The sequence below is a fragment of the Triplophysa rosa genome, linkage group LG11 (genome assembly GCF_024868665.1).
Source record: "Triplophysa rosa linkage group LG11, Trosa_1v2, whole genome shotgun sequence".
Taxonomy (NCBI): Eukaryota; Metazoa; Chordata; class Actinopteri; order Cypriniformes; family Nemacheilidae; genus Triplophysa; species Triplophysa rosa.
In genome coordinates, this window is record NC_079900.1 from 9,901,293 (window position 1) to 9,928,517 (window position 27,225).

At 37.5% G+C, this 27,225-nt stretch overlaps 1 protein-coding gene across 1 annotated transcript; it reads right to left on the reverse strand.

Annotated features, from left to right (window-relative positions):
* Nucleotides 1–27,225, reverse strand: nubp1 (nucleotide binding protein 1 (MinD homolog, E. coli)). The gene is made up of 11 exons (XM_057345667.1): nt 27,143–27,225; nt 26,566–26,670; nt 26,190–26,323; nt 18,772–18,840; nt 18,642–18,674; nt 18,245–18,335; nt 8,228–8,382; nt 6,764–6,874; nt 5,401–5,503; nt 5,031–5,114; nt 1–375 (listed from the first exon to the last, which is right to left on the reverse strand). Exons 1-11 carry the CDS (start codon nt 27,171–27,173, stop codon nt 326–328), a joined length of 966 nt encoding a protein of 321 aa, XP_057201650.1. The 5' UTR covers nt 27,174–27,225; the 3' UTR covers nt 1–325.

Below are 27,225 nucleotides of genomic sequence, written 5' to 3' on the forward strand. Positions count from 1 at the left end.
TTTGCCGGCTTGTTTTGCTGTAAATCTGTTTATAGTGTTTTCATATGGACCCTACTTTTAGTAACATCAATTAGATTTAGACATTTAAAAAAATATATTTTTTCAATCTTAATTAGGAAATGTTTTAATATTATTTTATGAATAAGGGTTACACAGTCATAAAGGCAACAGTTTTACAGCAGGATTCTTTTGTGTAACACTTTCTATGGTTTGCAAAAGTGCTCAAGTGGATTGAACAGATAATGATTTTCCATCAAGATTTTTCTTTCATGAGTGACCAATCCAAAGACAATGCTTTCTGAATTCATACCCCATCATCCAAGATCTACTGTGAAGGACCCTTTGTAGAAGAATGAGAACAGTAGTCTTTGATTTCTGTGAAAAGAAAAAGAAAAGTGTGACTGTCAGCAAAATTATTTTTCACATAACAACAGAGCAGACTCCAAACATTAACCAATCAACATAAAATAAATTAGGACTCATATTAATAAACTCTTCTGCATTCTGCTTCTCCTTTTCCAAATAAGTGTTGAATTGGTCCAGTCGCCTTCAGGCCTTCTAAGAACTAAATGATAATTATAATCTTCAGAGCATGAAATATTTCTTTAATAACAGATGCCCACCCTAGTCTGGGTTCAGTCTTCTCACCTTCACTTATTAACTACAGTGAGGGAAATAAGTATTTGATCCCCTGCTGATTTTGTAAGTTTGCCTACTTACAAACAAATGAAGGGTCTATAATTTTTATGGTGGGTTTATTTTAACTGATAGACACAGAATATTAAAAAAAATCAGGGGAAAAAAATGTTATATAAAGGTTATAAATTGATTTGCATTTCAGTCAGTGAAATAAGTATTTGATCCCCAAGCAAAACATAACTTTGTACTTTGTGGAGAAACCCTTGTTGGCAAGCACAGAGGTCAGACATTTCTGATAGTTGGTCACCAGGTTTGCACATGTGTCCGGATACATTTAGTCCACTCCTCTGTCAATCTTTAAGGTTTCTTGGCTGTCGCTCAGCAAATTGGAGTTTTAGCCTCCTTCACAGAGGTTCTATAGGACTAGGGTCTAGAGACTGGCTAGGACATTTAATGTGCTTCTCCTTAAGCCACTATTTGGTTGTCTTGGCAATATGTTTTGCGTCTTTGTCATGTTAAAGGCTCATCCATGACCCATCTTCAGTGACCTAGTTAAGGGGAGGAGGTTCTCGTCCAAGATTTTACGGTACATGGGCCCGTCCCTCAGCCCCTCAATGCGGTGAAGTCATCCTGTATACCTGTAGCAGAGAAAAAGCCCTAAAGCAGAATGTTTCCAACACTGTGCTTCTCTGTAGACATGATGTTCTTGGGCTCATAGTCAGCATTTCTCTCCCTCCAAACACAGGAGTCCATTTTGGTCTCACAGCAGTGCCAGCACTTTCGCCAAAGCCTTTTCTGAATCATTTTTATGTTCATTGTCAAACTTAAGACGAGCCAGGCGGGCCTTCTTGGGCAGGAGGACCTTGCGGGTGCTTCAGGATTTCAGTCTACTGTGGCATAGCGTGTTACCAATGTGTTACCAATGTTTTGCTTGCTAACTGTGTTCCCAACTGTCTTGAAATCATTAACAGGCTTCTTCCGTGTAGTTCTGGGCTGATCTTTAACATTTCTCATGATCATCTTTACCCCATTGGGGAAATATTGCAGGGAGCTCCAGAACAAGGGCATTTGATAGTTATTTTGTATATCTTCTATTTCCAAATAATCACACCAACAGTTGTCTCCTTCTCACCAAGCTTCTGTCTGTAGCCTATTCAAGGTTTGTGCAGGTCTCCAATCTTGTCGCTGACATCCTTTAAAACCTATTTGGTCTGGACCATGGTGTTGGAGAGGTTGAACTGGAAGATACAGATTCTGTTGGCAGGCATCTTTTATATACATAACAAGCTGATTTAGGAGTACTTTCTTAAAGTGACAGGACTAATCTGTGGTCCATATAGGCACATAACCAATCTGTGGAGCCAGAATTCTTGCTAGTTGGTAGGGGATCAAATACTTATTTCACTGACTGAAATGCAAATCAATTTATAACCTTTATATAACATTTTTTTCCCCTGATTTTTTTTAATATTCTGTGTCTATCAGTTAAAATAAACCCACCATAAAAATTATAGACCCTTCATTTGTTTGTAAGTAGGCAAACTTACAAAATCAGCAGGGGATCAAATACTTATTTCCCTCACTGTATATGCTTGTAAAATGCTATTTGTAAAAAAATGCTATTTTTCTTTGGAAAAAATCTCAAATCGCCCTGTCCAGTGATTCTTCGTTGTTTTGGTTAAAACACAAACTTGTTGAGTATACGTGCTTGCTTTGAGTTGAAATGCATAAAGGTGTGCATCTTAAACAAGCAGGAATAAATAATGAAGCAACCAAGGAGATTTAATGAATAAAGAGAAATGTAAAGAAAGACAAAAACAAAGTATGTGCCTGCATCTTAAAAGGTGCTCTTCATCAAGCCTGGCACTGAAATCAAGATGAAACAGCTTTGCCAAGATTAGAGTCCCATGACACAAAGACATCAACAGCAGAAACATGTTTCTCACAGAAGGAATGGGGAAATAAATAACTACATTTAATAAAGCTCAATTTCAGGTAGAACTTCAAAAATAAAATTCAATATACTTTTACAAGTATTTTAAAGGAGCCATGAAGTAAAACCACAATTGTAATCCGAGATTTTGTTGTATAAGAGGGAATCGTATTCAAGCAAACATCCTGTAAGTGTCAGAACTGAAAGCGCCCTTCTTACTGAAATAACAACTGTTATTGACACCAGGCTCAGCGAATGCCAGGTCCTGGAATGCACCCATCTATGAGATAGGTTGAACACCGCCTCCACAGAAAAATATCAACGACTACTTCTCTAGCCCCGCCCACTGGTTCGCGAATGACTTTAGCCACACATAGTACAGTACACACTCCCGCATTTGTGATGATCGACAAACTGGTAACCATAGCAACATATTTTATGGCTAAAGATTTGTTTTGTCCGTCGGTTTTGCTGTGTTGCCATGTTTGTTATTAATATGCGCTTTCATGCTTGTCGTTTGGTCTTAGATCCAAAAGCCTCGGCACTTAGGTCTTAATAAATGGTCTGTTGCAGATTTTAAGAATTTTTGGTCTTATAAAATATATAAACAATTAGCATTTTTAAGTTTTTTTTTTCCTGTGAAGATCTGGCAACCCTGATCTGGCAACAAACATGCAACATTGTGCAGCGCCTGGTTGTGGAAGAACATAGTCGCTTCCTTCGGATTCTGATATTAGGAATGCATGGTTGAAGTTTATTTTTAAGTACGTTCCTGCTCACGTGGGTGAAACATTGAGCATTTGTTTCCGTCATTTCACCATGGATTCCTTTGTGAACAAGGCGCTGGATTTGCGGAGAGACTAAAATTAAAAAGCAGTGCTGTGCAGTCAATATTGGATCCGACAAGAATGGCGCAGCAATCTTATGTGAGTAAAACATATTTGTACTATGCGTCACTATTGCTTTGTTAGAGATCGCTTGATATTGCATTGTTAGGGCGTTTTCACACCTTGTTCGTTTGAGCCCTCCAAACGCTCTTGGAGCACTTCCGCATGTATATGTGAACAATCCAAGTGATCTCAGACCCCCCTAAAAGGCCCCAAAAGCGAACCGGAGGTGGTCTGAGTACGGTTTGATTGTGGGTCCGTTTATGGTTCGCTTTATTCCTGACATGTGAAAGCAGTAAGGTCCCGGTTCAGTTCGCTTTGGTTTCACGTTTTCTGGGGAGTTCTCATGAAGATGTGAATAGGAAAGGGTCTGAGATCACTTTAATTCCAAAGAGGACCAAAAAAAGGACTGAGTTCTCTTTTGAGTCCGCCATGTTGTGAACCCCAAAAGGACTGAGATCACATTCGGCTAGTTCACTTTCTGGATCACTTTAAGTGAACTGGGTTTGGTTCTTTTAAAACAAACTATATGTGAAAACTCCCTTAGAGATCGCTTGATATGTCCTGATAATGTGTAACCTAACGTTACGTGTGTAACCAAATACGCCCTTTTCACAATGACGTCACTTAACTTCCGCCTTTTTGCAAAGCAGTGTATCATAACATCCGTCTTGCAACAAACAAGAAGAAGAAGAAGAATTTCCGTTTTGCCGTCGCGCTGGAATTTAACAACAGTGAGAAAAAAAACTGACAGAACACGTATTCAAGTACTTATCCTAGCACCTTCGCTAACACAAAAAGAAAACAAAACACTGACCTTCACAATCAAACAGGTACTGTTCAACGAAGAATTTGTATACTTTCTCTAGCTTTGATCTTGTCGTTAGCGAAAATTTGTCTGCAAGACGTACATCATCTAGACGTATTTGTGGCAGATGTGCAAGCCACTTGGTAAACTCCATTCTGAGACGCTAGCAAAAGTAACTTCTTCTCGAGTTTTACTGGCGGTTGGCAAATCAGCTTATAGGTGCATTACCGCCACCTTATGAACTGGAGTGCTAGCGGAAGTAATGATACAATGCGTGACGTCATGTGAAAAGGGCGTATTCACAGAAGGCTCCAACTAAGTTTACTACGCAAACTACTACGCAAACAAAAACTATCCAATCATAGCAGTGGGCGTTTACTTCCACGTCTTCAATGCGGCACGCCCATTTAAACACAGCGTTTGACGAGACGGCCTCAAAGCCTGGGTAGAAAATAGCCTATTACTTATTGATTTTGACGTTTTCGAATGTAAAAACCATGCGAACATCATAAGTAGACCTCATACAACAGTATAAAACAATAAACAAGCCCAGTTCAGGACACCTTTAAGACGACGAAGCTTAACTAACGTTTGACTACTTACTGTATTATCATTTGGTTGCATATTACCTGCTTCTGGCAGTTTGGCACTGTAATAAAACAGACCAACTCTGCTCATACAAGTGTGAAAGGTCACACATCAACACCAGAAGAGTTAAGAGTTTATGGGTTAATGTGTGGGTATGGGGCAGGTTGTAACTTACTTCGGACTATACTCTGATAGGCCATCGCTGCAGGAGAGTCTGGAACTTCGGTCAGGAAAGACTTTCCCTCGTCGCAGCTTTTCCCTTTAAAATACGGAACGGCATTTAGAGAACTAGAAACTGCAGACCTTGCATCAGACATTTAGTAGGAACCGCAGAGGGAGATTTTTGATACAAAAGTGGTTCCTTATACTGACTACGTTTAATTTTAAAAACAAGGAAACACTCTCAACAAATTAAAGAAACGGGACACACCGCAATGGCACTGTTTATTTTGTAAAACTTCCTCATAGCCTGACCGTCTAAAGCGGACCGAGCGTAGGATGCCATGTTATCACTGATGCATTAAATCTGTCAAACTCTTGTGTACCTATCCGTGGGTCCAGGGGTACTCTGCCTAAAAGAGCGAGATTCAGCTCTTCACACATTCTCTGTGCTCCTCCCGTTGTTGGAGGAAAGATCTGTGATGTATTCTGTCACCAGAACGAGGGTCAATAAAAATCATTAAATAATGTAAGACAATAATAATTAACATTACTTAAAGGGATACTTCACCCAAAAATGAAAATTCTGTCATCATTCACTCACCTTTGAGTTGTTCCAAATCTGTATTCATTTCTTTTGTTCTGATGAGCACAGAGAAAGATATTTGGAAGAATGCTTATAACCAGACAGATTTTGCCCCCCATTGACTAACATAGTAGGAAATATTACTTAATCTTTTCTTTGTTCTGTTGAACACAAAATAAGATATTTTGAAGAATGTAGGACAGCAAACAGTTCTGGGGCACTTTTGACTACCATTGTATTTTTTCCAACTATGGTAGTCAATGGGGGCAAAAAAAGCATTTTATTTAATGGCGCCTTTCAAAACACCCAAGGTCACAAACAGGCAAAGAATCAAATAAAAGTACAAATCACTGCACAAGACAGAACACACAACAAACACTCAGCATATACAAATAAAATGCAGTAAAGACTCAGTAAAGCATATTATAAGCCTGAGTAAAAAGATACGTCTTAAGACGTGTTTTAGAAGTCCGCAAGCAATCGCTGTTTCAAATATCTAAGGGTATGGCGTTCCATAGGCGGGGGCAGAATAGCTAAAAGATCTAGCACCCATGGTAGTCGAATCGGAGGTACCACAAGAGAAATTGAAGATGGAGATCTGAGAACACGTGAAGGGGTGTAAAAGTGAAGCAGTTCAGTAATATATAGGGGTGCAAGATTATGGAGTGCCTTGTAAGTAAGCAACAGAATCTTAAATTCGATACTTTACGGGAATTGCTAGAGAACTGGAGAAATGTGCACAGTAGAAGGTGGAGGGAACACCAGTGAGAAGGGCATTACAATAGTCTATACGTGAGGTGACTAGTGCGTGAATAAGAACTGCTGTATTGTTGGTTGAGAGAGAAGAACGAAGACGGTTAATATTACGTAGGTGGAAATATGCAGTCCGCGTGATATTATTAATTTGAGAAAATCTGTCTGGTTATAAGCATTCTTCCAAATATCTTTCTCTGTGTTCATCAGAACAAAGAAATATACAGATTTGGAACAACTCCAAGGTGAGTAAATGATGACAGAATTGTCATTTTTGGATGAAGTATCCCTTTAACACATGAGAGCATTTACTCAAGAAATGCGATAACTAAAATATTTAATGTATAAAATACATTATGAAATATTTGGCTATGTGTAAACTTCAATCAAGATCAAAATGAAAAGCATACCTTGCATTTAGGGCAAACAAAGCCACTCATGTTTTCAATCACACCAATGATGGGCAATTTGACCTTCTTACAGAATCGGATCTCTTTTCTCACATCCTGCAAAGACACTTCCTATTCAAAGAAGGAACAGTAACAAACATTATAAATAAACTAGTTCTATTCAAACATTCAGTTACATAAAGTTATGAGTTTTATTAATTATTTTAATGAAATGGATCCTGGAAGCCGATTGGTCAGTAGCCATGATTTTCACAATAAAACACATGAGCTCATCACCAAGCTAAAATAGGCTTTGCTGCTCAGTTCCGGCTAAAAGTGTTTTTTTTTTTGCATAGCAACATGCTGTTTCTGTTAAAAGATCAGCATTTATTGACTGATGTTAATAAATATGTTTATTAACCATTGCATGGCGTTTATATTTTAGTTACTCGTCCATTCTTTGCAGGTCTTGTGGACCCAAAGCATTATTTGTTTTTTATGTAATACTTTACAAATGTTTACTTTATCCCAATTGTAAGCAATCTAACCAGCATACTGTATACAGCCAATATTTGTCTTTTAATTCTCTTAAATCACATCTATGAAAAACACTTATTTATGAAAAAAAAGAAATATCTTGAATAGATATAAATGTCTGCAGTTTAAAAAAAACAATTCATTGCTTCATATGGGCACCACAGACTTGAACACCACACAAGGAATAATATAAAGTCATGGCTGAAATGCTTGCCTAAAGCTTCTCTTACCTTATACTATCTAAACAACGCAGGTTTAAACGCATAACAGCACCTAGAGTTTTTTTTAACAGCAAGAGAAAAGTACCTGTGACAACCATGACATTAACATTTATATTGTTTACTTGGCTATATGTTTAAATTAGAACCTATTTCTGCAGACAGGTATTGCAATAGCACCACAGCAAAAAAAAACATAGCTGGCTATTTATGAGGAAGTGTGAGCACAATGTGTCCTTTCACACTGAATGTTTAAGATTGTGATAATGTTTATGAATTATTAACTTTTTTTTAAAGCAGCAACATTTGGCTATGGATTTGCTGGTGGCTTCGTAAAGCATTTCAAACTTTATTAATTTATACATTAACATTTCTACATTTGACAGACCTTGTACAGTGCATTTGAGGTAAACATTTCATTAGTCCATGAACTCCCTGGGAATCGAACCCGTGACCTTGACATTGGTAGAGCAATGCTATCAGTTTGCTACCAGTTGAAATGCAGGCCATTTAAAAACATTTTCACAGCTGTTCACACACAGAGTTCCACTTCATGAACAGTGTTGTCTACAGGAAACCAAGAGTTTTTTTTATTTACAACGTGACAATCTTGTTCTCCACCTATAAAGCTAACATACTATGCACTGCTTGTATCTAGGTATCTAAGTTAGGTGACAAAAATATGGAAGATTGACTTTATGGAACAAGGGTGTGTATTTTGTGTTTTCACCTGTGGAGTGGTGATGATCACAGCCCCGTCGATACCAGCGCCGCTGAGGTACTGCACGATGGACAGGTGCTCATCTGAGGTTCCTGGGGGTGTGTCTACAATCAGATAGTCCACTTCTCCCCAGTCTACATCCCTTAGGAACTGTTTGATCATACCTAAACATGAGCAATATATTGAACATCTAAAACAATGTGACAACTATCTTAACACACCAGTCTTATCTCATGTGGAATGCGATATCGGTAAAAGTCAGATCAGATCAGACAATCAGTTTGGCCACTAGGAGTTTTTTTTCCTGTTAGTACACCTAAGCCCATATTTACAATAACACGTACACTGAAAATGCGGCACAGAAGCCGGATCTAAAGTGACATTTAGGTGCATTTACACAGACTGTTTCATGCACTTGTTCAGAAATTACAACTGCATAAATCATGATTTTTCATAGATTAATGTTTCAAATGTTTAATGTTTGCATCCTAGCCACATAACATGTCCCACATACCCAGCCTCAAAGCTTTACATTTTCTAAATACACCCAATGAATCGATGATCCGGGATTGCCTAACCAATTAATGTCATTCCAATTTTCTGATGACTATTCCAGACTAATGCTTGCCAACTGACAACAATGCCTTCTTATGCTTGTTGTGTGTGACCAAGGCCAAGATTCTAAAGCAAGCAGAAACCAGAGATAACACTGTTATCTGAAGCATGGCACTTACAGGAGAGGGGAAAATTACATTACAACAAACGTATCGCTGCTGTCCTTCTGAAACCTTGTATCGCCATATTATTAGTCACTCGGTTTTTGCTCATATCAAACCAATAAAAAGTATTAAAAGTACTGGTCAACTTTAACAACACAGTATTAGTACAGCGTTTTTCCATTTCGAAGAATGTTGTTAACTGGCCCTCATTCACTTGCATTAGTTTTGTGCCCATACAATTGAAGTGGGGGCCAGTGATGTTCGGTTACCAACTTTCTTCCACAGAACACAAAAGAAGATATTTTGACGAAAGAAAGTCACACATGTTTGAATTTACAAGAGGGTGAGTAAACGATGACAGAATTTCCATTTTTGGGTGAACCATCCCTTTAAATCACATATAGTTCTTGTCAGCTACCAAGCTAGCTAAGCATTACTTTGGTAGACCATTTATTGCATCACACAAATTTGAATGTACGGTTGTCATGGTATAAAAACATAATGGTTAAAAACCGCACTGGTCTGAATATTTCTCACACTGGGTTGAGCCCTTTGTTGCATGCCATTCACTGCTTAGACTCGTCTAGTTAGTCATCAATTTTTTTCTTCAAAAGCAATGAAAACTTTAAAACAGTTACATAAAAAGAAAGGTTGGCCAAATTCGATCAGCCCCAACTAAGTGCTAGCATTTATTTGTCCAACATGGAAACAACATCACATAACATGAATGCTGATGGTCTGTCCTTTGATATCTCATGTATTTGCATTCAGTTAAAGTCAGTACAGTATTGCTCACTGACAACAATAATGATGCCACTGCTGAACACAGAAGAGCGATGTGACATTTTGTCCATTCTGAGGCTCTAAATAAAATGACAAAACCTCATCTTGGCTTCCTCTGAAATCACAGAACATCACTTCCTGAAATGTAAGCAGAGATAACACTCATTTGATCAAAAGCAGGTTTATATCATGAATATCAGAACATGTCTTTGAAAAGGTTCTTAAAAATAAAGGCTCTTAAAAATAAAGGCACTTAAAAGGTTCTTCACAGCAATGCCATAGAAGAACCATTTTTGGTCCTACAAAGAACCATTCAGTCAAAGGTTCTTTAAAGAACCGTCTCTTTCTTCAATTTTTATAATCGGGGGAACCTTTTTTCACAGTAAAGAACCTTTTGTGAAACAGAAATGTTGGAGGTTCTTTGTGGAACCATTTAGACAAAAAAGGTTCTTCTATGGCATCGTGAAGCGCCAGGGTTTTTACTGCATAGAGAAATTAGAGGCAGCCGCCTCCGTCAAATGTCGTGCCGCCTCAGACTCTCGCCCCAAATTATGTTGCGAGTCTTCACAAGAAATGCTGCGCGCATTTATCAGACTGTCATTTGTAACTGCAGTTGCGGCATTACGCCACAGTGGAGGCGCTGTTTCGTTATCAGCACACTGAGGCGCTAATAAGAGTTGCAGAACAAGAGCCAGCCTGTGTTTCACGGCTGTTTGTTTTGCATCCAAGTACATTTCATTTCTTGAAATTATTAAAATAACATGATGTACATCATTGTAATGTCTTTAGCTGTGCAGTTGGATCGTTGAATCAGCGTATATATGGAGCGAAAATTGTGCCTAAACTTAACAAACAAATCCAGCGTTTTGCAAACAAACGCAACCTTTTTTGCAAAAGAAACTAAACTCTGAAACAAACAGAAAGCGTTTTACAAATACATAATGCAATTTGAGAGAAAATGCAAAGGTGTAACATATAAATGTACTGTGTTTAAGTCTCACCTTTTTATGAGATTCTCTCAGCTTGATTTTCTCACAAATGTGACCGTGCAGATTTTCTCACAAATGTGATCGTCCAGATTTTCTCACAAATGTGATCGTCCAGATTTTCTCACAAATGTGACCGTGCAGATTTTCTCACAAATGTGATCGTACAGATTTTCTCAGTTATGCAACTTCTCCCAAAACAGCAGATAGTTCAATTGTTTGACTTAGATTTATATTACTGTTTTTTTGTGCTGGTTTATTTTATTGCAAAAATTGCCCAAATAGCTTGAAATAGCCAAAAAAATAGCAGCATTCATTTTAAACCTAAATAGGCTAATGGCAACCAAACAAAGCCGACGACTGACTGAAACAACTGCCACGACGATTTATTTGCTTTTCCATCTTTTATAGCCTAGAAAGCTCTCTACTTTAATGCCATAGTGTTTAGACATAATGTTAAATACTTTTTATCTATGAGTTGTTATGTATAAAAGTCAAACATATGTATCAGTGCAACTTTCATGCAGAAAAATCACTAAAAACCGAGTCGCATCTCAGAAAGAGCGCAAAATACTATACTGAAATCTTACAAAAAATTGACATATAAAAATATAAATAAATATAAATCAGGCCCGGTTCCTGCCAGGTGCAGAAGTGTGGACTAGCAGATATCCTGGGTGGGGATATACCCCAACCGCACAGACAGTATAGCTGCAGACAAAATTAAGAGTCCATTTAAAAAGTATTTTCCTCTTTTTCTGATAAGAATGTGATTTGGTAAAATGATAATTTTTGTTTATTTCTGTGAACTTTTGACAACATTTCTCCCAAATTTCATATAATTTATTTTTATTTATTTGGAGAAAATGGGTGAAAACTGGTGAAAACAGGTGAAAACAGAAAAGATGATCTGCATTTTTAAAACGGAAACACAGCAAAAACAAGTTCATATTTAGTTTTAAGCAACACAAAACTAAGAAAACGTTAGAAAACGTAAAAAAATGTTTTATGAAATAACCCAGATTTTTTTTAATTAGTTTGTTATCGTGCTCAGTCACTCTTGAGGTTTGCTTTTGTTGGAATTCAACAAACACTGCACTATATGACTGCAATACATGCAGGATTTAAATGATTTATTTTTATATAAATATAAAAAACAGACAACATGTCATTGATGTTTTACACCTTAAATAAAGCGGTTATGTAAACTGGACATAAATAGAAGCCTACAAAATAAAGCAGGCTAAGAACATTCCCCATCACTGAACGATCACTGATTTCTGTTTAATTTCTTTTAATGAATTGAATGAATTAATCTGATTACACTGCACAATGAACTTTACATCGTGTCTGCTGTTTTTTATGTGGTATCGTGAGCGCGCATCGCGCCTAAACTGAACTATTTTGCACATTGTTTCGCTACCACCTGCAGAGTGAATTGGGGTGTTTGAGATGGAGAGAAACAGATTTATTTCTGAAGCGGGAGCTTTGGAAGATGGAGCTTTCAGTCATTACTGAAAGTCAATAGGTTAAAATCTAGCCTATATATTGCAAGCAAATAATAGCTGTTTGTTAACAGCACAAAATAAGACCGCAAAAACGAAGAAATGAATCTGATTTTACTGCACAATTAATTTGACATGCTTAATTTTACATATGTGCAGTGCGTCTAAAATTCCTTTGCACAGTATTTTGCTTCCACCTGTAGCATGTAGCATGCTTCTCTGTTACAAACTAAAGCCAGAGCAGTGAAGTGAAGAGTGACGTTGCTTTCAGCCAATAGAAAATACAACAATTTTTGGTGTTATTTTTTGATTCTCATTGGGTGGGCAAGACAGATGTTTAGGGGGATTCAGCCCACCCCTGCCCATGCCTAGAGCAAGCCCTGATATAAACAAAAAATTATGTCAAAATTCCCTTATAAGAAAGTATCCTTGAAAAAGTAGTTTGTTTTGTGAACGTAAACAGTTGCAAATTGTGACAACATTGCAAATTGCATCCAGTTTGTTGTATGTTATTTGTATATTAAAACCAAATGCATAATTCATTATTTATTATTAAAAACAGCAACTGATTATTATTAACAGTTTCAATAAATTTCATGAGACTAACTGAATGAAACTTGATGAATGAAATTAATTTAGTTTCTGGCACTAGCTGGCAAGGGTGGCACTCAAGGTAATGTTCATGGCTTCTTCCTATAGAAACTAATTCTCAATAGCACCACCTGCTGTTGCACATGCATTTGTGAGAAAATCTGCACGGTCACATTTGTGAGAAAATCTGCACGGTCACATTTGTGAGAAAATCTGGACGATCACATTTGTGAGAAAATCTGCACGGTCACATTTGTGAGAAAATCAAGCTGAGAGAATCTCATAAAAATGTGAGACTTAAACACAGTACATTTACATGTTACACCTTTGCATTTTCTCTCGAATTGCATTATGTATTTGTAAAACGCTTTCTGTTTGTTTCAGAGTTTAGTTTCTTTTGCAAAAAAGGTTGCGTTTGTTTGCAAAACGCTGGATTTGTTTGTTAAGTTTAGGCACAATTTTCGCTCCATACGTATACTGTACACAGCGAGTTCGCCAGTATGAACGCACATTGTGTTCAGAACGACTCGCACACGAATGACTCATTTGAACCGATTCATTTAAACTATTGAACTTTTCAGTCACTAGCGAATATAAGAGATCATTGAATCATTTAAAGTGAACCACAGAGAATGAAAGATGTGAATGAGCTTTGCTCATTTTGAAAGACTGGTTAATTCAGTTGGCTATTGTGGGCTGAAAAGTTAGTTGAAAATGATAAAAAAAAGCTTTATTTGATAAAAAAAAACATTTCTGTTTGGTTGAATAAAAGCAATGTTTTATATAACTTAATAATTGTCATTTTTTATCTAATTTTATTAGAACTTTTAATATGTCAAACTCAAAGTCACTTTGGTTAAGCCACTTAAAGGTACGGTAGGCCTACGTGTGTGTGTGCAAGATCAGGATGGCACCACCTCCGCCTCATTTTGAGCCAGGAAAAACCCTGAGCGCCTTTATTTTTATGGGTTCTGCCATCCAGAGTCACTCTACTCAAATGTGGCTACATGAGCACTTTAGATCGCTGTATCTCAGCGTGAAGCCACGTTCAGCTCTCCTGTGAGACATGATGTAAAGGAAATATGCTCTAGAAACAAAGTCTTAAACATCACAGATCACAAGGAAGTGAAACCAGTCTAAACTTAGACCTACAAATAGAGCCACATGGTCTTAACTCTACAGAGAATAGACCCTTCATGTGAGAATGTCATCATGAGACACGCCAACAACTGTTTTTCTGTTCCTTTTTATCAGAACATGCAAAACACATTTAATTATACTGTCAAGCCTGATGCAGAAAGTAATCGCCTCTCACTATTTTATATATAACTCGCTATACTTTTAGAAAGCGAAAAACGCTTCTAGAGAATTAGAGATCTCTTTAATATGTGAATATCTCTGGAAATGTTTGCTTACGTCTCAGTTGTGTCACTTCTGTTTTCAAGAGAAAAAAAACCTTCAAAAATGTCTAGAGATTCAGTGCCTGAGATTCAGATCTCAACCGTGTCACAAATTGAACTCAGATTTGCCTACAATCGAAATAAATATTATTGAAAATGTAAATATGAACCCACATTTCTCATCATATTTATACAAAATGTATCCAGATCATTTTAGCTTCATAAATTCTTTGATCTATAAAATCATTTTATAAATTCTACATGCCAAACTTAATATAAATAATATGAATACTCCAACAATCATCTCAGTTGTATCCAATTCTATTTCTCATGCATTATCAATGTATTCATTTGATCTGTTTTATCAGTTTGTTTCCTGGAAATCAAACTCTTCATCTTGGTGTTTCTAGGCCTGTCGCTATAGTCAATTTATCGACTTATCGCGTGATATATAAAGTTGACGTCGGTAGTTTTTGGTGATGCAATATATCGCCTTTGTGTTCATATATGCGTTTGTTTACATAAAAATGAATGACATTAACATTTTATCCGATCGTGCTGTCTCTGTTAGCGCTGCTGTGTCTGTATGCCAAATGCCGGGCTCGCGCACACACACACAATCACGCGCACAGTCGCACACGGGGCGGACAGCGGCAGGTGAAGACTAGAGGAGTTATATTGTGTTTTCCTGATGAATAAAGCCAGTTCGAAATAGTAATTGACTGGTGTCAAAGCCGCAATCCTCCCACTCCGATATGAAAACAAAGGAGCGCGTGAACAAGACGCGCAAGACTTTTTAAATACGGATGTAACGAAAAAACAGCAACACAACAAACATTAAGCTGAAAAGTGATTTAAAACAAAAGCCGCAGTTGGAGCTCGAGAGAGGTCTTACAGACAGTGAAGTTAAATATGACAGGTCACATATATGAATGCACCTTAAGCTGGGGACACATTTAATGATTTTACTACGATTAGGAATGGAATTCGATCATAACCAATAATCGTGCCTGTCTATTCCAGTTGTGCTCAGTCGTTGTTTAGAATCGCAAATAAAATCGTTCAGTGTGTAGTGTCTCCTGATTCTAGTCTTAGAATTTATGAGCCAGTCGTTGCAAGTCATCCTCACTAAAGATTTGATTAAACGTGTTTAATATTTACGACTGGCGGCTGTGATCGATGACATCACAGCCGCACTGGAGACGGTATACAGGCAGAAACAATTAAGAGAAATGCTGACAAAAGTCAAATAAATAAGCTTAAATAATAAAAGAAATAAGTAAACTTTGGGGGGTTGTTATATAGATGTTTTATACTAATAAACGGGAAATTATTGTGGTATTTAGCAGGTTTTGAAGCAAAATTATTTGAATAACATAGACTACACTATGTGTGGAGAGCATTCACTCAACACTGTGAAATAATTTTTGACAGAGGTGCAAGGGTTTTGCATCTGAACACTTTGGGGCGGTTTCCCGGACAGGGATTAGCCTAAGCCAGGTCTAGGCCTTAAGGATATTTAAGGAGTTTTAAAAAACATACTTTACAAACAAACATTACTGTGTGCATCTTAAGACGAAACAATCGCACTGATATATTTTAAGATATGCAAGTGCAAATTGTTTTCGAATCAAGACGGCACAAACATTTGAATTAGTCTGGGACTAGGCTTAAGCCCTGTCCGGGAAACCACCCGTTTATATTTTTATTATTTCATGTAGAACAGAAGCAATTAAAATTAAGTTTTTCCTTTATTAAAAGGATACACCTAGCCATCTTAAGTTAAATATCGGAGTATCAATACAAATGACAACGGAACACAGTGGAGTCTAAATGAAACAAAAATAAGACAATAGCTAGCTGTGCAGCAATAGGCTACAGTAACTGTGCGAAATGAATGCAACACAAAAAACGCTGGACACATAATGTATGGCATTTTCATTCATTTTATTCCCCGTAATATTAATTAAAATAAGCTATATCCTCATATTCTAAGTTTTTTAATCGAAAATATGCAGTGGGTTAGTAAAGGGATAAGTTACGAGCAGAATAAAAGAAAAACCTGTTAATAAAGCAGACTGCCCATAAGAATGTAGAGAATATACATAAACAATCAATTGAGTCGGCATATAGGCCTAAGTATCATGTTTTGTTTCAAATTTGTTGAATAAAATCAATCATATCTAAATGCCCCGGTTAAATTTGGGTCTCAGTCTATTGAGGCCGGCTGCAGAGGAAATGTGCGGGGCTGCAGGTACTGTAACCTACATACAGCCTTGTTTTAAAGGTTGCCAAGCGATCAAGTTTATTAAAATGCTTTGTATTTTGTAATGACTATTTTGAATAAAGTCATTTTCAATTTTAAAGCTGAATTCAGAGGCAGAAGACAGCGCTTTTTTAACTTAAGTTTTGTTTGGGGTGCAGTTTGGGACTTATGCATACTGCACTATGTAGGTAAATGCAGCTAGCCTATTTTTTTCTTTACTTTCGTGAATAATAAATTACTCTTTTAACTCTTGTTTTCACTACCAACTTATTTGTCCTTTTTTATGCATGCTTGAAATCTAAAACAAAAAGTGCAATACTTTATTGGTAAAAGAAACATGTTAACATTGTGGTTGCTTCACCCTGCGGTTTTATTACTAACTTGCTGATCTATATCGGTACAAAGATCGATTTTATGCTTCATCAGACTGTCCAGCCGTGACTCAAGAGTTGTTAAATGTGTGGTCTAATACAGTCGTTAGATGTGTGCTCGTTTCTGACTGTCAAAGACTAGAATCGGTTCTAGTCGCAAGAAAAACTCTTTAAGTGTGTTGTTTCCAGTCTTAGTATGTGTGTCCCCGGCTTTAGACAAATTCCAAGCAGCGTTTTTGGTCTTTGAAAGGCACTTCACGAATGGGACACCACTCAAAAAGTTGTTTCAGATGAAGAAACATTGTTTTTCGTTTGCTCCATTGGGCAAGTGTAGCTATTTTAAACGCCCACATTATGACATACAATCGTGCTGCCCTCTCCAGAGTTCACATATCAAGGGCTCTGCTTACCATAAACTTCATCATAACGGCTTATAATGTAAATCAACCAATCATAATTAAGGACTGGAAGTCTGTTTTAGTTATTTTAAATATTTACAGTTATTTACATTCCAATTTCAATGTCCAAATATAAAAGGCCTTTGTTCTTTAAAAGGGTGTACTTGCATTATTATAGTATCATAACTTAATCCGTAGCATAAAATATATATAAAATGGCAATAAAATCGACTACCGCAATTATTTCTGATTCAATTTATCGGCAAACAAAAAGTTGCTATCGCGACAGGCCAAGGTGTTTCTATTGCAATGCTTTATCAGATGAGCTACAAAAACATTTTATTGTGACCAAGTTCCGCTAACAATCATTTCTGTATTTTGTGTCTGTAGGGAACATTTTTATTTAGAAAGCAATACTTCTGCTTTATAAAGATTTAATGTGGCTCAGGAAGTCGATTCATTAAAGGGACGGTTCATCCAAAACAGAAAATTCTGTCATCATTTACTCATTCTGTTATGCCAAGCCAGCATGACTAAAAAATATCAGAAATGTTTTCAACCAGCGTCTAAGCCATCTGAGGTTTTGAAATTCCCTTAGTGCTTTGAAACAGAGAATTCTAGGCAGAATTCTCCATCCCAATTACACTGACTCACTTCAGTTCACCTCTTTTCCCAATACGTCTGAAGATGCTGTCTCCTCTTGCATGTCACATGCGCCCACACCGACAGCAACAAGAGGAACTATGTACAGCTGCTGTTTATAGACTACAGCTCATATTTAACATTACAGTCCCCCACAAACTGGCCTGCAAGCTGAATGCCGTACTCAGTGGTAACAGGATCTACTGTATCGCACAGATAAAAGTCCTATGCAGTCCCACCAAACGCAAGACATTTTCAGACTTCTGGATTTTCTTACAACTAAATGTGACTACAAAGAAAGACTACGGCAAAGGAGGTCTAACAAAACACATAAGATGTCCGTAGGGTTGCAGTAAAATACAAACCATTCTTTTTGGGCCCTCGCCAGATAACAGCATCATCTGGACTACTGAGCAGGAAGCCAATGGACATGACGGCCAGATTGTCCTCTACATACTAAACAGAGAGGATTTATATCAGTATGTTTTTTACGAAAAAAATACGTTGAATGAAACAGTCAGAGAGTCATCACAAGACAATTACAACACTATCAGGCCATATCAGACTATATTGGGTAAAGTGTTAAAATCAGCAGTAAGGTGCACAGTGCACAGGACGGACATTAGCTGAGCCGAGCGCTGACGAAAGCGAAAGATGGGGGTAGGGGTGTGTTTGTTTTGGTGATTTGAACATCAACAACGGCTAAGAGAAATCGGACACCCCGCCTTTAAGGTCAAAAGTTATTACAGACACATTTCTTACCACTGGAGACCAGCCGGAGCCACTCTGATGAACCTAAAGAGAAAACAAATTGAGATAATTTGCCTGAACGTTACAGTGTATATTCCCATATATTACCACATACATGCTGTTTGTGTGTTCACCTTCATACCTGTTCACCCTCCAACCCCATCATTTTTGGTATGGACGGTCCGCAAATGTCCACATCTAGCAGAGCTACCTAAAGAAAAAAAAAAGAAAAATGATTTCAAAAGGTTTTGAACACGTTTCATTAGCGTGCTTCCCCCCTTCTCAATAGTTTTTAGTGAAATACACTTAAATGACCACAAGATGTCAGTTTGGCACAGTTAGTCTCTCTCTCTCTCTCTCTCTCTCACATACACACACACACACTCACAGCACTGACTCATTTCTTATATAAGACAGCTGCACTGTGCCTTTAGTCCGCGCCGTGCCTTTAGTCCTCACACCAAAACTAATACACACATTGGTTATTTAAACTCATGTGTGAATGGCCCTTCTGCCCTGCTGTGACACATAACCTTTCAATTGCCTGTGTGGGTATGAATGTTACACGTGTGAGACGGTAAAGTCTGGACTATGTTTGGGTATGAGTGTACACCAGACCTGAGTCATGCTTCTATCTGAACTCTGAGCCAGATGCTCAGCAGTGATGTGCTAAGAACAGGTGCACGATGTGTGTCTAACTCAGCATGTCTGTGTGGGTGACGACACATCCAGAACTACTGCCAAAGCTCAAGCTTCAATAAAAAATGGTAATTCAAAATCATAGTCCCGCAAACACAATTACAATCATCCGAGTTTGCCTACAGGCTGGAACAAATCGTACCAATAATAAGGGAACACTATAAACTAAAAATAAAACAGTCTTGATTCTAGATGCACACAGTCTGCATTAATGAGGACCCTGAAAAGAGGCAAATGATGTAGATTGCGACTGACCTGCATTAGTTGGCAGCTGTAATTTTCCTGCGTCTGTACTTTTTTTATTTTGGGTTCACAAACAATTTTGCTTAAAGGGACAGTTCACACAAAAACGAAAAATCTGTCTGTATTTACTCACCCTCAAGTTGTTCCAAATCTGTACATTTCTTTGTGCCGATGAACAGAGAAAGATATTCGGAAAAATGTTCAGATGTTCAGAGGATCACAGCAGAGCAAACATCATTCAGTGAGCGTACGTGTAAGATCAGTGGCAAAAGATAGAAACTAATTCCAGATGTGCTGTTTATTTAAGTCTGTTTACAACCGTTACATAAATGGACATCAATGCAGTGAAGGAATATACATGTAGATAAAACCGTATGACCAATTTAAGCAGAAATACAAGGGATCAAATACTTTTTTTCTGCAATGGTGTGTGTACTTGGTCTAAAACCCGAAAATGTTTTTATTAAATCTGTCCGTTTTGACCTAGTCTTGAATGAACTTCAACTGAACGAAGCACTGAATTCTCTAAATGCTGCTCTCAGAAACGGTTTATTTGTCCCTCCCTGTTCCTGTTCCTTTGCTTCCTGAAGTTCTTCAAAAGGAAATTTACTAAAAGCAATCAGGGGGGTTAAAAAAAGCAAAGGAGTGAAGAACGCCACATAACAGTCCCAGAGGAACCGAGAAGGTTCCCTCTCTCTCTCTCTCTCTCTCTCTCTCTCTCTCTCTCTCTCTCTCTCAGGAAACGCACGCTCGGTGAGAAAGGTTGCAGGGAGGGTAAGATAGCAGCAAAAGTGAGGGATTCTCCCCCGGAGCTACAGGGGAAGTCAAACCACTTCCTTCCAGAAGCGAAATAGTTTTCTTTTGGCAACTCTTTTCAGCACTTCCCCTTTTCCTGGTTTAAAAACACAAACGTGCCTTCTAAAATAAATGTAAAAACGCTCTTAGGGATCATAACATTTATGTTGAACAGGAGTGGAAAGGCATGTCTTAGTGTCAGAAACATTCTAGGAATCCCATGGATCTCTTAAGGATATGTGGGACAACCACAAATGGTTATTACTTGGTTTGGTTATTATATTGTAGCCTGAATGCTCCTGCTAACCAAGCAAAAAAAGAAAGAAAGAAAGAAAGAAAAGGAGTAAACTATCACATAATCTAACTATTGTGGCTTAATCTGGCTGCAACTCAAAGTTCAAAGGTTGAAACCTCTGAAGGAGAGATTCCAGAACCATCATCATTATTGTGCCCTTGAGGCATTTGACCCCAGTTTACGCGAGGCTGTCAGAAAATGCTAAAAGAATATCAGTGACTGTAAGTACGTATTGTGACAGCGTCCAACTCCAATACATTTCTGATTGGGATTTTTATTTTTCCAGCCGCATGCAATTATTCACAACCATTAAAACAAATGGCTGCTATATTCATTAGAACTGTGCCAGACACACACTGTTCCTAAACCACCAGCATTTCCTTTCGCGAGAAAATTGGGATACATGCAAAAACAAAGTTCAAGATAGGCACAGTAGTCTTGTAAAGGGTATTTATCCTCTGTTAAAGAGAACGGGGATAGGGTTCATCCAAAGGGAAATTCTATCTTATACGTCTAGAGGCTCAACGTCCTGACAAAAAGATATAAGTTTGGCAAAAATGAGAGCAGGCTCAGATTTCATGTCAAATTTTGTGCTGCGTCAAGAAAAAAAAGCATAGTAAACGATTACAATTTAATTCTAAGGCAACGTTCAGACTGTCACTTCAAATCCGATTTTTGGGCACATCCGATCATATTTAGCAAGTGTGAACAGCAAAAAAATCAAACTTTCCAAAAAAATCTGGCTACATTCATATGTGGTTTGAAATCCTATTCAAATCGCATTTCTGGAAATCCCTTTCAGTCTGACTGCTCAGATCGGATTCGAGTAGCTTTTGTCTTGCGTTACGTTCTCGGGCACGTGAAATGCCACGTTGAAACGTAAGCACGTCAGATGTCTTTGCAGATATAAGACTGCTATGTTGTTGTCTGTGTGCTGGAGGAGACGCGAGCACTGAATAACCGGCAGCTTCATACACTTCAGCAGCAGGTTCATTAGACATGGTAATACAGCGCAGAGGCTACACACCGTCATATTGTAAGAAAAATGAGCCGTGTTCGACTCTACACAGCGCTGCTCAGATTGATCAGCCTATGACATCACCATACTGCGAGAGACACACAGAGCAGTGTGCTGTGGAATCGCTCCCCCTGTATTGCGATGTCATACACCGATCGGTCTGCACAGCGACGCATGAAGTTCAACGCTCCCTGTCATTGCCATAGAAACCAAATCAGATATTGCAAAAAATGAGAGAGCACCATGGGACACTCAAATCGGATCTGAACAGTTGCTATACACAGTGTGGAAAATGAATCATTTTAATTAGATTTCAATCGGATATGCAAAAAAAATGGGATTTGAGGTGACAGTCTGAACAAAGCCTAAGTTTCTTTAAAACAAACATCACAGAAAAGTAAACCTAGGACTTATATTTCAGTAAAATGAGAATATTGGGACTGATTTCCCCAGTATACCAAAGCCGGTTTATCCGGTTATTACCATTAACACACAAACTTCCTCATTAACTGCTACATGACGCTGGATTTTATATTACAATGATGACTTCATTGCCTTTCAGGCTTCAATTACTATGACTGAAAGCCACACCTGTAGATTACTTTACCTCCCAACATCCACCTCAAGTCAGAACCAAAAGCATTTAAGTCGAGCGTTTTTCTTTAAAAACAAAAGCAAAAATAAATGCAGAATCTGAGTAAATTCAATACACAGATGATCATTAGCATAAGATGAGTTTCTCGAGGGCAAACAATATTGCTTACTATAATTGGCTATTACTGGGTGATGAATTTTTGATAATATCCAATTCCAGTTTTACACTCCTAATGACTTTAACAGCTAAGCAGTTTAGAAATATGGATTTCTGTTCGCTTACTACGTGGGAGGGTCAACATTGTACAAATTAATCATGATCGCATGATGCAACATCTAATAGTGTGACCTTTTTGCATAGGAAACCAAAATAACAAGATAAGCCACAGTCAATGTTTATGGAGGACATACAGTACAACCACTACACCTAAACAACAGATTTCTATACCTAGAAATGTTTAAAAACAGTTAAACATATTAATAATTATGAGAATAAACATTATATTTTGATATTAATTTCATATTCTACCTGTACCTGCAGTTGCCAAGCAATATATAATACTGTACCACATAGTTATTTTACTTTAAAGGGATAGTTCACCCCAAAATGAAAATTCTGTCATCTTCCACTCACCTTCTTGACATTTCAAACGTATGGATTTGTTTCTTTTGCAGAACACAAGAGAAGATATTTTGAAAAATGCTGGTAAAAGAAAACCGTTGGTCCCCATTGACTTGCATTGGTTTTGTCTCCATACAACAGAGGTCAATGGGAACCAACATTTTTCAAAATATCTTCTTTTGTGTTTTGCAGAATAAAGAAAGTCATACAGGTTTGAAACGACAAAAGGATGAGTTAATGATGACAGAATTTTCATTTTGGGGTGAACTATCCCTTTAAACATGGCTCCAATCAGAATTAAGTCACCAAACTATTCATTTCACAAAATATGATATATTGTTCTATTATTATATTTAAAAAGTGTCAAATGTGAGGTTCTAAGTGGCAAACGCTATTTTACTTGACCGTGTAAATGTGTTGCTGTGAAAGAGGCAGATAAGAGCGACTCTGCACACTGACGGTTACACTGGTGGGGCTCTTAACGCTCCCTTCACTCATGTAGTTTTCATCAACAGGATGTGTGAACAAAACAGCAGGCGTACAAGAGGATGTTCCCTCTTGAGCACACTTTCCCTGTTCACGGCCCTTCAGAGGGGTCCGTGGGTTTGTCACAGCAGACTAAAGAGAGATATCAGAATGGTGCTCAGGGGTTATATATCGCATTGACACACAAATACGCACACCACGGTCAAGTGTCAATCACTGTGACCTGTGTCCCACAAGAGCCCAATTAGAGCACACAATTACCATGTAAGCCATTCGCTTGCCTACACTGCAGAAGCACTGAGAAATAGTGACAGCGTCTCGAAAAAAAACACAATCAATACAGAACTAAATACTAAAAAAGCCACATCAAGTCAACTTCAATCCAACAATGGAAAGAAAGTGAGATATGAAGAAAAGATAAAGGCATGACCTATTAAAGACCTTTTAAGACGGTCCCTTAAAGGAAGCTAAAAGCATAGACTCTATTCTTCACAGTTTCAAGGATGCTGGCCGACAATAGAGCGTTTAACAGTGTGGAAGTTCTCAGACAGAGAGGGACGGGTGTGAGATTTGAATTTTTTGAGTGATTGGGGATTATTTCTGCCAGTGAGCTGCCAGAGGGTACGCAGAGGCCTTGGTGTGCACGCTGACAGCGCTATTGCGGCCACAGACGAGATCAATACAGCTCTCCCCAGCGCACTGACTCAGAAAGAGCCCCAGACTGAGCCGTGAACCCGGTAAATATGCCTCTATCTGCCACACAGATTTTGCAGCGCAATGAACACAGGCAGCAATCTCAGACAGCCAAACATTAATGTGAAGCGATTGACGCTGAGATACAGACAGAAGGTTTCTCCCATTAACCGCTCTGTCATAGCGATTCAGCTTACGTTCTTCTCAGGGGCTAGCTGGGATTCCTAATTTGATTAAAATGATAATGTCATAGCCCACGGCGTCACACTAAAAATGTCTGATATGATTTCAGAAATGTTTTGATAGAGTTTGGAAATGTGATTTAATGTTCACAGAGCTGTAAGGCATAAATGATCTGTTACTAATCCACTGGAACAGGCGAGAAAAAGTATCAAAATAAAACTCTGTGAGTTAAGGAAAGCTAGTCGCACTAGTTAAGCTTGTAGCCCATCCAAAGCTATACAAGTTAAATAATATATTTTTTAAAAAGGTTAAGATGCTTTGGAAAACAGGCTTATTGGTACAAAAACTGTTCAAGAGAAAAAAATATTTTTTTAATATTCTTTTTTTTTCAAAACTGTTCTAACATGTCAACACTATAAAACAACCTGTTATCATCTCTACATGAATTTTGATTTGAGTCCAGTATGTAAAACATCCGTGGGTGGTGCCAGGCATCGTGTGGAATTTGATGCCAGTGCTTAAATGTTTTCCTAAGCAGAGTAACCATGTCAACAAACTCATTTGCTAGGAGATGATATACACAAAGATAGCCAGATTTAATCTGGCCTCACTGAATGATGCTTATTTCTGGTCTAACGCTGTTAGTGATAATTAAAAGCTTTTTAAAGCTACTGTGTGTGAACCAAACTAAAAGAGTAGTAATAAAGTTAAGATGTTTAGATTTTTTATATTTTGCCATGGACAGTTAAATAACTAATGGAATACCCCCTAAAACGTTAAATTCATTCAAAAGTATTTGTATTTTGAAATAAACATGTCTGAAAACATGGGGAAAAAATTTAATGGTTTTTATAATGGTATACACGTTTTAGAAATCTAAACCAATGAAAAGATAAAGACTACAAATAAGTACTAAAAACGTGCCATGTTTATACTGGATTTTAAAAGATTATCAGTGACATATTTATATGACAATTGAACACAATTCAGATGGATCAGACTAGACTAAAAAGATGATGTCAACAACCGACAGTTGCATAAGCTGTGACAACTGATTTATAAAATACTCATATTTTATAGACGGTTTCATCGCGCCTGGCCCAAAAGTTAACTTCCAATCTGTGTTTGTTGATCGGTCTGGCTACTGGCTAATAATATTTATATTTAATTTTTGTTAATATCTATCACAATTTTATTGTATAATAATTGTATTAAATAAACAATTTGTTGAATTTTATTGTAAATAAATATTATTAAATAAACAATTTGTTGAATTTTATTGTAAATAAATATTATTAAATAAACAATTTGTTGAATGGGTTGTGTAATTTTGTCGCATTTAAGTTTGGCCGTGTAGCGGTTCTTCTACTGGTAACCTGAAATAATACTGGCAAGACATACTTTTAACTTGCTAGCTAATGTAATTTACTTGTTATTTCTTTTGCTTGTTATCAGACATAATCTGCAGGGACTCTATTCTTTGCGGATGTGTACCGGAAGTTAAAAGGATAGTTTACCCAAAAATGAAGATTCTGTCATCATTTACGCACCTTCAGGTTATTCCAAATAAATTGCATAAATTTCTTTACATTTTGAAAGAATGTCAGAAATCCAAACAGACCTCATCCCCCATTTACTGCCATAGTAGGGAAAATAAATACTATGGGAGTCAATGAGAGATGAGATCTGTTTGGTTACTGAAATTCTTCCAAATATCTTCCTTTGTGTTTAGCAGAACAAAGAAATTTATACAGGTGTGGAACAACCTGAGGGTAAGTAAACACAGAATTTTCATTTTTTTGGTGAACTATGCCTTTAAGTTTGGATCACAAAAGCGAAATACGCACAGTCACATTTGTTTATGTTGTCGCTTTGAAACAGTCTATACACAAGTATAACAGTCTTTGCATGTACAGCATTTTTCGGGCTTACCTCTGTGGAGTCATCACTAGCTAAAGCATGAGATAAATGTGCACTGAATGTGCTCTTCCCAACACCCCCTTTCCCAGACAAAACTAGAATCTTGTGTTTCACAGACGTCATCTTCTGTCTGATTTCCTCAATAGCTGCAGTGAGAAAAAAATATTTAGAGCCTTGAGATTTAGACTTTTTAAGTTTTATTGTCTCAACATATTCAGGAGATATATACATACGATCTATGTCACTTAAATGTACTAAAAGTTCATTATAAAACTGGCAGATACCATAAACACCAAAAATGTATCAGATTCCATATTGTTCATATATACTGACAAACCGGAGCCGTGATATAGCAGATATAAGTGAAGATGTATAAATGAATGTATACCAGGATCAGGAGCTTTGGCAGCACCAGATGCACATATATTCTGGTTTGGACATCCCTGACATGCAGATGATTTACCAGCCTGGTCACTGCTTGTGCCCGGACAGTCTACAGACAATTACAACAAACTAAATAAATGTAAGAAATAAATACACATATGCAGATACTTGTATGAACAGACTTCATATATGAATATGGCATGACTGTTTTTAACTTGAACAATCAATTAACAAAATGATTGATGAATAACTTTACGTTGCCACGGCCATTTAAAGACAGACCAAAATGAATTACCAAAAAAGGAACTTTATATATGGACGGTAAAGTAAACAGTTAGATACAAACGTCTAGGCAGCTGAAAGAGGCAGTTGTTGTGCCAGACTATCTGATGACAGATGTTTTCATAAATTTACTATCAGTTTCCATGTGATAAATATCTCAATATCTAAGGTGGAGCGTGTCATGCTATACAGGGCATGCTAGCCATAAATAAACGTACATTGGTTAGAAGGGAAAGGGGTCTAAAGGTGTACATTTAAAGTGTCTAAAGAAACCACGTTCAAACATTGATAAGACTCACGTTCTGGTGCATCACTTGGAACGTCCGCCATCTTTCAAACAGCGGCGCACTTCCGGGTTGGTGCAGCAGGCATGAATTCTCCG